Genomic DNA, 13,932 nt, shown 5'->3' on the forward strand with positions numbered 1-13,932 from the left:
TATTCTTAAAGATCAAAACTGAACAGTAAACTCTGTCATGGATATCACAACAGCGAGTCCTTGAACTGATACAGGCAGCCTCTTACAGACACGCACAGGCTACTACTGAGAAGAGAGCAGGTACACAAATTCAAAAAAGGAATACTACAATTACATCATTAATGACTAGGTCATCAAGACAGTCTCTGCAGGTTAGCTGCCTTCACATTAAGACCTATCTTTACGATATTTACCACTAAAGTACGTCATGACCAAAACCAGAGCAAGTATTTAAAGGACTATTCTTCATTCAGCCTCAGTTACATATGCATTTCAGCCATTTCAAAAACTAGTACACATCCCCAATGTAAAACACCATTATGCTACCCACAATATGTGAATTTAGATCCAGCCCCTGTTTTCAGATACACAAACTCACCTGAGACTTCGGGACCGAGGGCGCATTGCAGTTGTCCTGCACCTGTTATCACTGGCAATGCTCTCAGTGGTACAGAAATGTTTAGACAAAAAATGTAGTTCATCAGGTGTTGGTTGGTATGGTAACTGGTGTAGCTTCTCTTGGGATGAGCAGGATGACTGAGAGAGCACAAGAAAACAGATACTTCCATCAGAGTGAAAAAAGACCATTTTCAGGAGCATATTTGATGCTCACAAATAATTAATAATGTTATTTAAATTAACAATTATAGTTACTGTTTCTCGTGGCTGACTACCAATTTAAAGAAGAAAACAAATAATTCTCAAACTCATAAGCTAAGTATAGAGTAAATATTAAAAAAAAAGAACCACTTCAGCTCCAGAAGACACACTGCATTTCAAAAATTTAAATTCCCTAAGGCAAAGGTGATGTCTGATGTCAATGATACACAAGAATAGCTAAAATGGAGTCTGCTGAAAATTAATTATTGGAATAGGATGGCCTAAGTATGGTAACCGTAAAGTACAACTTATTGTCACAGTGCCAATTGTAAATCTTCATAATAAAGGTACATTATTTATATTTAAGACATTACTAATGCTCTTATAAATACAATTAAATACTATCTAAAATTTTGCTAAAAAATTAATACACTAATATCTTATAAAAAACTGTACTCTAAAAATAGAGTGAGAGAACTCAACACATTTATCAAGACTGGTTTTTGGCTGACAAAAAGTGAACATAATTACAGCAAAACCATCCATTTAGTATAAAACTGGAAGATATGGATAGGTATGAAAACGGCAGTGCTACCACAATAACCACCTTGCAACATTCCATGTACCGAGCTGCATTACATAAGCCATCCAAATGACCATACTATGTCCTTTAAGGGTTTCCATGCAGGTCTGCCTGAGCCATGTTAGATGCTTGGAGGTAGAACTTTGAACTTTTCTGTGAACCTGGATCTGGTACCCTTTTTAAAGAACACATACATAGTTCAAATCATTAACAATCAGTCTTGCTAATGTGGACTGACAAACATAGAGAAATGTTCTACTGTTTCTGGTACCAAAATCAGTTTCCAAGTCAGCTGATTTGTAAATATTCTTGAATGACTGCACAAAGCTGCTTAGTACCATGCAGACATTCCCTGTATTTTACCTGCAGAAGGCAAAAACTTTGGTATCTTTTTGGAGCTCTTCAGTCTCTAGCTGTATTTCTCAATAAAATTAATTTTTTCTGTGTATCAATTTACATGTGCCCATTACTGCTTATCTGACTTCTCATATTGAACACCAAGGCCCCCGCCTGGGTGCTCTTTTAATGGAGGCAAACACAGTAAAGAATTTCTCTTCTACATCATTTCTAGTGAGGGAAATCAATACACTTCTGTAATGTACAAATATTGCCCCTGCATTGCTAAGATCAGCAGATAATAACCGGGCTGGTAAGCACAGAAACTAGGAAGTAGTTTTAATCTCCTGGCAACTTGTGCAGTCAAGGCTAATATCCTAACTCTTAGAAACAAAAGAAAAGTTTTCTCACACTAGATCTCATTAAGTCATCTCCTAAAAGCAAAAAAGAATAAAACCCACTGGCAGAAAAGGCTAAGAAGGACTGGTCTACATGGGAATGCTGCACCACATCAGAACAAGCTGAAGTTGGCAAGACTGTGTTACCTTGCTTTGCTGCGGGCTAAGAGGCATGCACACCAAGAATTTACCACAGCTCATCAGATAGGTGGTAACTTGTTGACTTACAGTAACTCATGCATGAAATTCTGCCTCAGCACATTACCATGCTATACCATAAATCAGCATACAGCATAGGTAAGGTAAGCTCTTTCTTATCTCACACTGTAGCAGTTAGTTGCAGTTAAACTGTTATGCCACAGCCATGCTCTGTAAAATAAAAGATACTGTAGCACTGGAGAAACTCCCAATATAGAGCATCACAGGTGGCTATTCCTCTAAAATAATTCTCTATCTCTTTGGTTTCAGGGTATTATGGGAAGATCAGTGGGAAAATAACTCATATCACACTTCTCCTCATATAAGGTACCACAGAGTTTAGATCAAACATGACTGAACAGAGGATGTTCCTAATGCTAACCACTCTCAGTTGTATCAGGACCATCACAGGCACAAAGTACATTTTTTGGTGATCTAAATTCTTATTTCAGTACAAATCCAAATTCTTACAACAAAATTCTAAACAAAATAGTTCTCCTAGCATTCTACAATTAATTTCACTCTTAAATGCTCTTAATGCTCTTTTTGGAGCATTAAGAGCATTTAAGAGTTAAAATATTTTTAATATGTTCAACTGTAGTGCATTATGGAAACGTAAGTGTTCTTCTGAAACAGAAATGCAGGTTTGAAAAATATGCAGCTTGCCTCAGTTCAACACTTTTGCGAGGCTTGCTCTCCTGGAAGACATAATCATCTCAACTGCATTGTCTAACTGCCAAGATTTGATCCTACTGTGTTAGAATAAGATATACCAATAGCTTCTTTCCAACTAAATAATCAAGCAGAAGGTATTTTAATTTGATTTTGTTGTGATAACCAGTATTTGTGGTACTTGCACCACTTCTAAACCCAGAGCCTTCCATTAAATTGGTAATTCTATCCATCCCATCACTTTCAATATTAAAAAAACAAACAAACAAAAAAACCTGGGTAACAAACGGTGAGCTACACTCACCTCAGCATAACTGTGGTAACTACAGACACTTTGGCACCTACTTGGACTTTCACTTGCTCATGAAGAACAAACTTGTGGTCTAATGCAATGTGTAAAAATTCTTTCTGCTCGCTGGTTGATACATGTCTAGATTAATGTTAATTTTATTTATTCATCACTGAAAAGGGAGTGTTTCATATGTACATTTACATATGTTGTATGAACTGGCCTCTCATATCCTTTAAGAATAAGTAATGATGTGGAGAAGAGTGAACTGTGCTAGCTCTTCCAGATTATGAAAATGTACATAAAATCAATCATATGGGTACACTCCTAGGTTTGGTTTTGTGATTCACATATATCATCCAGGGGCTAAAAGAAGAAAATTAAAAACATCTCCAAGAAGTGTCACTAGATTTAGAATCCAAAAGCTATCCAAGTGCTTTTGCAGGGCTTATCAGCTATAGCAAAACAGAACAAGAAACTAACCATGAGATACTGCAGAAGCCAAGACAATAAAGGCCAATGTGTTTGTCTCAAACACCAATAGCAGGGTGGCTGTGGCACTAACCAAGGACTTTAGGTAACAAGAGCCAAGGACTGTTGGCATTAACATGCTGTGAGAAAGGACAAGATGTGACTGGACATGAGGCCACACAGAGGTAGGACAGCACTTTTCTGGGACAAAGGTCTTTGATCTACCTCCTGGAGATAAGCACAGCTCAGTACAGCACAGACAGAGAATGGGGTGGAGAAGCAAGCACAGGAGGGAATGGGGGGGAATCAAGACTGCCAAAGATCTCTGAAGCTCTCCAACCCCTTTCCACAAGAATCTGGAAGACTCAGAGTGATCACTAATTTGCATAGAAAGTGAGAAACCCACCTTCAGGGTGGCAACAGCTTCTCTATAAAATGGTACCCCTCCCAAGCCTCAGGCATCCCCGGGATCCTGAAATATCCCAGCAGCTGGACTAATGCTGGAACCAGGACTGTGATCTCTTCCTCCCCACTCACTCCCCCTTTTTCTTCTTTTTTTCTTTCCTTCCCACCCCACCCCTTTATGCAAAACCCACTGACATGTGGTTATAGAGCAGGTCAGAGACTAATACACCCGTTTCTATGCCAAGTGTGTAATTTACAAATATAACACAGTGAGTTTTTGTGGATCATCTGAATTCTGTAATTTCTTTCAACCACAAGTATTTAGCAATCTTGGGTGATTCTTTACTCTTAAGAGTAGGCATCAGTCTAACCCAGGACAGATATTTACGGCATGAATTCTCTACTGCTGATTTCTTCAACAAAATTAAAATGTATTTATTGGAAAAATGGGTTTATTTCCACAAGTAAGAAACTGTTTACTCAATGGTAGGAAAGACATGTAAGTATGTTATTATTTATATATTCTAGTCAGAAATAATCATGGGGTAGGTCAACAATGATGTATTACAGAAATTAGGACATTTAAGTCCATAAATCTATGGACAGTAAATGCAAATACCATGTAAAACTGCTCCATATGCCAGGATGCCTACAGTAGCTAGTAAACTTTAGTGGGCAAGAAAGGATATTAATTAGAATTACCATTTCAAAACTGAAGGTATCAAAGAAATTAATATGGACAGAAAATTAGAAGTGTATTTTGATCTGGTTTTGACACAGCTTTTAATCTCCTTTCTAGCACAAGTCTGTTTCTTTCAATAGTGACAGTGTTTCTACAGCAAATCCTTTATTTGATATAAACTCCTTTAAGTCAATATATTTTAGGTGAAGAGCATATCTGATCTAGTTCCAATAACAGGTATACAAACATGCCCTAATGAAAACTGCTTACAGAATTAATGTGAAACCAAGGAATTTACTTAGCAAAAGTAACATCTACACAGAAAAGAAAGCAGAGGTCAAAATTAGGGCTTTAGAGAACAATTCTTAAGAGATTAGAAATTACTCAATATGGTTTAAGAGAGATAAAATTGTCCTTCCAGAAATCTTTGTGGGCAAAAATAAAATAAGAGTTCATCGTAACACAAAATGGTTGTATTTCACCATTGTACGGAACATGGAACTCTATCGTTTCACAAGAGAAACTGAACAAACCCACTGGAAGTAAGAAGAGAAAGCCTACTTAAATTGTCAAAGAAACGGCTTAAAAAAATCAGTTATTACCCATTCAGTAAAATGTGCTATTCGTAAGAGGTAAAACACCTTTTATAGGCATATAAGGCATAAAACATTGAAGAGCCATAGTTAGATCTACACACACCATCACTTCCACTGCAGTGATGTGCTCTGACTGTCTAAATGTCAACTATTTGCTATTTCCAAAGAAGGCTTTCTCTACAGCTCTATCTCCACAGCCTCTAGGTGTGACTACCAGAACCAAGAGCTCTGCTCCAGGTTGTAACAGTCGTTCCTCTCCAGTACAGAGATGTGCAGATACACAAAGTAGAGGCTGGTATTTCTGCAACAGCAAGCTCCCAAGTCCTGGAGCAGGATCCAAGGCACTGCTGTGGCATACGAGATGCACAGGTATGGCAGGGGCTGACACAAGACTGGCAGAAGCGAGCTTGAGGGGAGCTGGGAGCTGAGCTGAGAGCTGAGCTGAGCCCAGCTGAATACTGACAATGACAGCTGAGCCTAGCAGTCTGGCAGCAGACAGCAAGACATGGACAACCCAGCTTTTTTGGGGATTTGTCCCTCATTGTTTCTTTTTCTGGCCTCAGGTATGGGGAAAGCAAGCCACAGAGAGCAAATGCCAACTTGTCCTTGTGTCTCAGCAGCCACACAGAACTGAGCTGAGGTGCTGAACACCTTTTGTGTGTTAAGCACTTTCTCTTTTGTAAATTTCGTTATCAATACTGTTGCCATTACTGTGCATTTCCTACTCCTTAGCAGTTGGTTTTCTGCTGTTACCTCAAATCATAGTCTCTGCTGTTGTTAAATCAACCCATAGTCTCTGCCTTTATCCCCCTCTCACTGAGCATGGCGGGGAAAATGGGGGTGGCCTAGCCGAAGTTTAATTCCCAGCTGTTTTTTTAAACCTCCACAATCACACTGAAACAACTGGTCCAAAAGGTAAAAATTAGTAAGTTAAACTTATTCTATTATGCATTCCAAAGAATTCCTTTTATTCTGATTACAGCCATCTGAAAGGCTAGGTATCTAACCTATTATCATGCACTAACATCTCACAATTGCCAAAGGAAAAGAAAGGCTAATGTACGATACAACTCATCCTAAGACAGCAGTCTAACCCAGGACAGATGAATCATGTCATTGACAGTTTCTCTTTCTTCTTGTCATCAAGGCAGCCTCAGTTAAGACTTGATCTCTAACTATTATACGGTTAAAATAAGGCAGATCAAAAGGGAGTAGCTGAACACTATTCACTACCAAAAAGTATCTCTAAGCAAAGTACATATTGTGTAAAGTTTTCTTCTACTGGCAGGGAAGTAAAGCAGTTTCCTATCCCATGTTAGTTCTAAGTCTATCAAATAAAACAAAACCTACATTGTCTTCTAAGAGAAGCATGCTATATTTGAGAAGATAAAGCGTGCAAACGATATTTATCAGCACAGCAAAACAGATACTTACAGAAACAGTTGAGCTGGGTGTATTTGTACCATAGCCAGAAGAAGGGAGAGAAGCCAAAGACCAGCGGCGACCATCAGTCCTGGAAATTATGAAATGGAGGTGAGTCAAATGAACACTGCAGTATCCTAATGCAGTAACATCTCCTGAAGTATTACTGCGTAAAACTGCATCCCAAAAGCATGATACAAATAGGGGTTTTAACAAACAGTATACTTTCACAAGGCACCACAGTTAACAAGCATTCACCAAGCATCCTTTGTCAAGGATGAATTATTTTTATTGTGGTTTTCTTTATGATTAAAAATCTATGAGATGAAACAACCACAAAGAGAATGAATAGGTCCACAGAACTGGTATCTAATACAAATGGACAAGAAGTTCAAACTTTTAGGTCTATCACATGAAAATTAATGAGAAGCAAATTAAAAAATTTGTGAACAAATGCAGACCACTGTGCTCTGAACCACAGAATAACCATCACATTTTGATTGATAAAAAGGGTAGTGCATTCTTCAGTGGCATCAGCAGAGGGTATCAGCAAACTAGCAGGCTAATGATTAGGTAAAACCAAACCTAAATGTTACATACATGAATCAGGAAACACAAATCTTCAGGAAAAAATCATGCTCACTCCAAATAAAAAAATAAAATAAATACACAAATTATAACCAAAACACAATTTATGTTCTTCATTGTCTGGGGTGATCTACACAAAGACAACATGGAACTTTAACATTCAAAGTGGCAAACAAAAAACCAACTATGAGAGAATGTTTGGATTTTTGAGAAGGTAGAATTTACCTGTCATTTCGATGCCCATGACTGCAATACAATTGAATCAAATATGTTAAAGAAAAAGTAAAATAATGTATAAATAACAAAACAGGCCAAGTTTTTATTAATAAACAGTATGGCAGTATAGAAAGGAGAACTGAAGACCTGTTTTACAAAGACCATCTCCCAAGTCTGATGGACACAACAAGTAAAATTCTGAAGAACTGAAGCTTAATTGAAGTGTATTTTTGAAGAACTGAAGTCATGTCAAATCAAGCTCTTAAATGTATTGGTGCAGAGGTTGAAGAGGTCCCTTCCTTCAAGCTAATAGTCTAAAAAGCCCCTTGCTTCTTTCCAATATATCCACTAATTCACCCACAAACTACAATCAAAACTCTGGGACTTGTATACATGAAGCTTAAAAAAAGGAACTACAGTACTTTATTAGTATTATAATATGAAGAGCACATGTGCTAGAGACTGCTAATTTGTCAAATACTGAACTCTGGAAAAAACTTCCACCTCTGCCATAATCTTGTTCTTAATTGTCTTCTTTACCCAGGTATGGAAAAGATACCTCCAGATAAAAGTAGTTTTCTAAAAGTAGTTTTCTCTTCATTAGGCTTAGCTGTTCACAATTGAAAGAACTTGGGCAGTATTTAAAAATGGGTGAGACCCATGTATTCTGCATCTGTGAGAAAGAAACTATTTATTAATTGAGAAACTCACAGTGAACAGGGTACTTTAAACACACAGAAAGGTTGTCAAGGGCGCAGACAGGCTACTCCAGTAATTTATCTGGGAGGCTAACATGGCCAAACAGGAGGCATTCATAAGGGATTATGGGAAAAAAGGCCCTACAGCATTTTTCCCTGGACTCTTGCTACACCACTTGCTTCTGTCCTAAAGTATGGCTTTACTGCAGCAGCTCTAGCAGGGCAGCCTGTCACCCACTCACAGGTTCGTAGATGCTGGACTTGTATGTACAACAGAAGCGCTGACTACCAGAGGCACTGTCTATTTCTGGGCACTGATCACCCCACCAGACATGGGCAGAGGAAAGTAAATCTCCAGATTGATTCCAAGGTGCTGGGGAAGGCTGCCTCCAGCCCTGCTGACCAGTTGGAAGCACAGCACAGGGCCATCTCCCTGAAGCAGCTCTCTTTCCTGCAGCTGCTGCATGGCATGGCCCGTGTGTGATGAGAAATGGCTACACTAAGGAAGCAGCTTCACAGAAGGTCTCAAATAATTTCCTTTGCCTCTCTCTCTCTTCCTCACACTGTCTCAGCTTTTTGGTATCCCCAACGACTTGGTGGCAGTGGATAAAAAAGGAGTATCCATACCCCTACACCTCTGCCCCTGCTCCTTCAACCTGCTCTATATCACCCTTGTCCTTTCCCCTCCTTTGTATACCTAATAAATTTACAAAATATAACAGAAAAGGCATAAAGTCAGAAGTCTGCTCTCATTACCCACAGTGCATTTTACTATGAAAATTCATCCTACAACAACTTATACGAAAACAACCACAACAGACATACCAAATTCATAAGGAAAAAAGTTGCATCAAGGCAGTTTTTAACTTCATTGCCATCAAGCATTTTCAACTTAAACACAGGAGAAATCAGTTTCCACAGAAAATTGCTCTAAATGTTTCTTGAATCCCACTGGAGTGGTGAGATATTTTTAAATCAGAGAAATTTTCTTCAGTTAAAGAATCTATTTAAAGCCCATTACAGGGCTCTAGAGAGGTCAAAATCCAAAGGAAACACCGGAAAACAAATCCTTTTTTTCCATTAATTCTGAATCCTAAGGTTTGCAAAAGTATAATGTGTTAAACTTTCTCTTGATTATGGGTGGGGAAGAAAAACTATTTCACAGCTGCTGTATTTCTAAGCAGCTTGATCTTTCACATCTGCTTTCTCCGTTACCATCTATTTCTGGATTTAATGAATCTTTCCAAAAATATGCTCACAAACAAATGTAATCTCTGAAGAGACAGTATCTCCAACAAAAGGAAAACTATCAAGAGGGAGTAGATTCAAAAGAAATATTCAACTTTCTTAATATAATTGAAGAAGCAGGATCATAAACTACTAGAAAGAGTGACAAGATCTACTTTCACAAATTAACTACATCCAGATTTTAAAATTATGCAAGCTTTCACCCCTTTGCAGCTTTAAAAAAAGAAGTTAAGCCATTTTCTTGCATTTACTTTTGAAAATTTTTGTGTGCTACTTTACTGATCTCCCAAAATAAAGTAGCTGAAACTTTACAGGGAAGTTATGTAGCTCAGTGCAAACCCATCAGTTACAGGCCTGACACTGCTCAAACATTCCAATTTCATTTTTTAAATATATATACACCTGGCTAAACATATAAACTGCTTATCTTCATAGACATAAGAGTTAATGAACATATTATTTGCAGTAGGGTGACAATGTGCTAAGTAATGGGGAACCACACTGGCACAAACAGGCAGTCTCCCATGACATGCTATCAACTTTGGTTATGGTTCATTTAATAATAATTTACTTCATAAATCACTTCAATCACTTCAATTCACTTTAGATCTCCAAAAATTCTACTAACACTAATTAATCCTCGCAACACTCCTGTGACAATGCTTATTGTCTCACAGACATTGGTACAGATATTGAAAGAGGTCAATGACAGGTATTCAAGGTATGGTAATGGTATTGCTGCTGTCAGTAAAATCAGGACCTGTATTAGAGTGAACTTATAAGCAATGCACTTCTTATATCATTAAAAAAATATAGGAAGAAACCTTCAAGTAGTTTAAAATTTCTCCACATCTCAGTAGGTAAGATGATAATGTCTGAATCAGATTCATTACAATTAAATCATTATTCTATTTTTTTAAATTAAAAAAGATATGATCACATTGCGTCGCACATTCTAAAGTTTGTTGCCACTGTGGTTTAAAATGGTTTACAAAAATGAGCCAATACGTATTATTCTAAGTGACAGACCTGACAGATGTATTTGCAATCACCTTTTGTATCAGCATACAACATTTCCTGTATCCAAAATGTGTGCTGAATACTACAAACAACCTCTTACCTTCGTGCAAAAGAAAAGTGGGCTGAGGCACTGGGAGAGAAATTCCTAGGGCTATCCTGAGGACTGTTTCCTGTTGAAGATGATACACAAAAAAAATTATTATTAGATGGTGGGGGCGGAGAGAAGTCATTAAAAACATTCAGATGTATTAATGCATGCATTTCCAGTGGGTTAGAAATAATTTCAGAATTTTTTTCTTTCACAGCCTCTCTGACAATAAATTCTGAAACAGAATCATATTTTGACTCATGTTTCATTTATACTGAGTTTTAGTCACTGGATTTTGTAACTCACAGAGAATAGTTCATTAATAGTTCAAATTTTTCAATTTGAAAATCTCAAAACGATAATAAAGAAACCAGCAAATTAGCTTGAAAGAACAGGTTTTCAATGTCTCAAAAAATACTGTTTTTTAAAAATATCATACAAAACAATAAAAGATAGAAAAATCATTATCAAACAGATTTAGCCCATATGTGAAGTCTCTACAGCACTTCCACAGGCTTCCTTGCAATTTTTTTTTTCATTGCTCATTTTTTTTCTATCTCCAAAACAAACAAGCAGGTAAAACACACTGAACTGAACTTTTTTACCTTTAACTGCATTTTGTGAAAAGGTTTCAACTTTGGGGTTTGTTAATCCTTTCTACTAGAACACCTGACCTCCTGTAGACCAGCATGAGTGCAGAAAGGTAGCAGCTGCTGAGAGCTGCTTCTGCCATCTCCACCCCTTAGCCCGTACAGTTACGTATAGAGAAACTCTATTTCTTCCTTTAGAAAGAATAAAAATTACCTCTAAAATAACCCAAAAACCTACAAAATAAACCTCCAAACACACACAAAGACCCCCAAACGCCGAATTAAAAAACCCAAACAACCCCTCCCCAACTCCCCCCTCCCCCCAAAAAGCCAAAAAGGATCCAATTTAAAGTAGTACTGGCATACACCTAACAATCAATCTTTCCTTAAACTTTTCTTTAAAATGACTGTAGCACCAATACATGAAAAGAGAAAAAAAGTAATGCATTTGTTGTAGCATTTTATTTTTGGACATAAATGAGACTGAAACAAAAGCAATTGATAAAAAAATAGCTCCTATGTAGCCAGCTAGAAACAACATGAAACTTCTGAGGGAAAAATTACTACCTATGCGTGAAAAGGCCAGAACAAAAAATTGAGTCCTTTAAGGGCTTCAAGTGGCCTTGACTGCTATTCAAATGTTTGAATTAACATTGCATTTACAACAGTGATGCCCATAACAGATTGCATTAATTCTATAAGGGAAAGCATAATCATTGAGTGATTGGGTAGCAAACACAGCAATCAACGCACATCCCCACACTACCCCCACCCCCCCCATCCCCGTTTTGTCTAGAAGCAGATGCAAGATGCTTTTTGAGCTGTGCTGAGAAGCTTTTGCAGCTGCTCTTTCCACAGCCTCAAGAGACATGGATTCCACTCTCACTGGCCAATACCCCCAAGTTTTTTTTACCCATTAATCTATCACAGCAGAATTATGTTTTTCCTACATTCTCTGCATCCCCTCAAGACCCCAGCTTCTCCATTATCCTTCAGACACTTCTGAGGGCCTCAATAATTTCAAGGTGGAAAGAATTTTCATTCCCTGGATGGGTTGGAGCAGAGGGAATCTGAAGCCACAGATTCCAATCTTTATTTGGGGACTAAAAAAAATTTATTTTTACCCTGCATCAACTGTAAACACCAAATTACTGAGAGCAACAGTTCGTTCAATTTAACAGCTAAGTGGATTTCTTTTTCTGCTACCATAAATTATTTAACAAAGATAAGCAAAAAAAAAAAAATTTGTAACACTGTGCAGATAAAACACAGTCACAAACTTTAACTGCTGCACTAGAAAAACATCAGCTGTGATCCGGAGTGTGTTGTGGCTTAGATAAGCAAAAAAGACAAAGAAGCTACCTTGAACTCTGGCAGAAGAGCACAGAATTAGCCTCAACACACTGAGATAAACAGCTTTTGAAAGGAAACAGTTTCACAAATCAGAATATGGGGCTTTGTAAACCAATTCCTTTTTTTCTCTAGCTGCAGTTATATGGATATAAAGATGTTTTTAGCACACATCAAGGACATACCTTATCGTCTACAAGTTAAAATATACACAAAAACTTCAAAAGAATAAAAAATATTATTAAATAATGCAGCAATTTTATAGCTATCAATGTGAATTTGGATTTGTGGAGTCACAATGCTGCAAACTATGTTGCTAGAATCAACACAGATCACTTCCTTACAGACAAAACCTTAAGAAGTCAAAGTCTTACTCAGGAAGAGCATCAGATCCTGTTATTAGGAAAATCAACTTGCAAGCATTAGTTTCAATAGCAAATCAGCTTTTAAAATAACAAGACTGGTGACGCCATATACATAATACCTGGATACTAAATCCTGAAGGTTTATCTAGAAATTTTAAGAACTCAGACAAACCTGGAAATAAAGAATGAGAATACCCCTAATGACTGCACAAACAGCAAGTGCTATTATCGGTATAAGGTATAGTATTCCTTAGGAGCAAGACAGGTTGGAAGCAGAGTCCCACAGGTGACCTCCATCCATCAAGGCATTCACCCCCCCATCTGCAAGTCACTACCTGGGAGACTTTCAAATAAAACCCAGTGCCAGTTAGCTCTCTGTCCATATGCGCAGGACTTACTGATGAGTCAAAGCCTACAGTTCTTTGAAATCTGCTTGTATTTTATGTTTTAGTGCTACAGTATCTCTGTGTGACTGAGATTACTGCCCTAGTGTCTGATTTAGTAAAGTAAACTGAAGCAGTGGTCAGACATAAGATAATTAACTCCAGCATCCTCTGGGAGACACAATGAATAGGCAATTAATGTAACAAAACAATATTTTGCTTCATAACAATTCACAGGGTGGCTCATTTTGCAAGCACCTATTGTTAAGAAAACTGTATCAAGACAATTAAACTGTGATTGTTTTGCAAGTAGCTTCAAGAAATCCTGTGTCATTGCCACTGAGGGAAGATATTTCAAATTTTTTTACAACAGCATATTACAGTCACTGCATATTATTAATGTACTTTTAATAGGTGCCTACCTACAAAACAAAATGTTTCAGATGCAATGACCTTCTGTTAGTATGGAGATAATTCCAGAATAATGGTAATTGTTATCCCAAATTCCTGACGGATCAAGGACAAATCCAGTTCCAATTTTTAAAAAATGTATCACAGTACATCAGTGCCCCATTAATACAACAATGCATTGTACATTCCTCTGTGTCAGTTTACATGGTGATGAGCCCCGACTGTGAACTGAGTAATATACAAGACATCATTCACCTGCAGTTACAACAGCGCTGACTTTCTTA

The 13,932-nt window shown here is 37.5% G+C and overlaps 1 protein-coding gene across 5 annotated transcripts in view; it reads right to left on the minus strand.

Annotated features, from left to right (window-relative positions):
• Positions 1 to 13,932, minus strand: part of MAST4 (microtubule associated serine/threonine kinase family member 4) — a 279,028-nt gene that overhangs the window by 53,082 nt on the left and 212,014 nt on the right. For all 5 annotated transcript variants that reach the window (XM_030236869.2, XM_050986530.1, XM_050986531.1 and 2 more), the window contains 3 exons: positions 10,562 to 10,631; positions 6,704 to 6,782; positions 419 to 576 (listed from right to left, as the gene is read on the minus strand). In XM_030236869.2, the coding sequence (XP_030092729.2) occupies positions 419 to 576; positions 6,704 to 6,782; positions 10,562 to 10,631 (307 nt within the window). The remainder of the gene's footprint in view (positions 1 to 418; positions 577 to 6,703; positions 6,783 to 10,561; positions 10,632 to 13,932) is intronic.

This window comes from Serinus canaria, chromosome Z (assembly GCF_022539315.1).
Source record: "Serinus canaria isolate serCan28SL12 chromosome Z, serCan2020, whole genome shotgun sequence".
NCBI lineage: Eukaryota > Metazoa > Chordata > Aves > Passeriformes > Fringillidae > Serinus > Serinus canaria.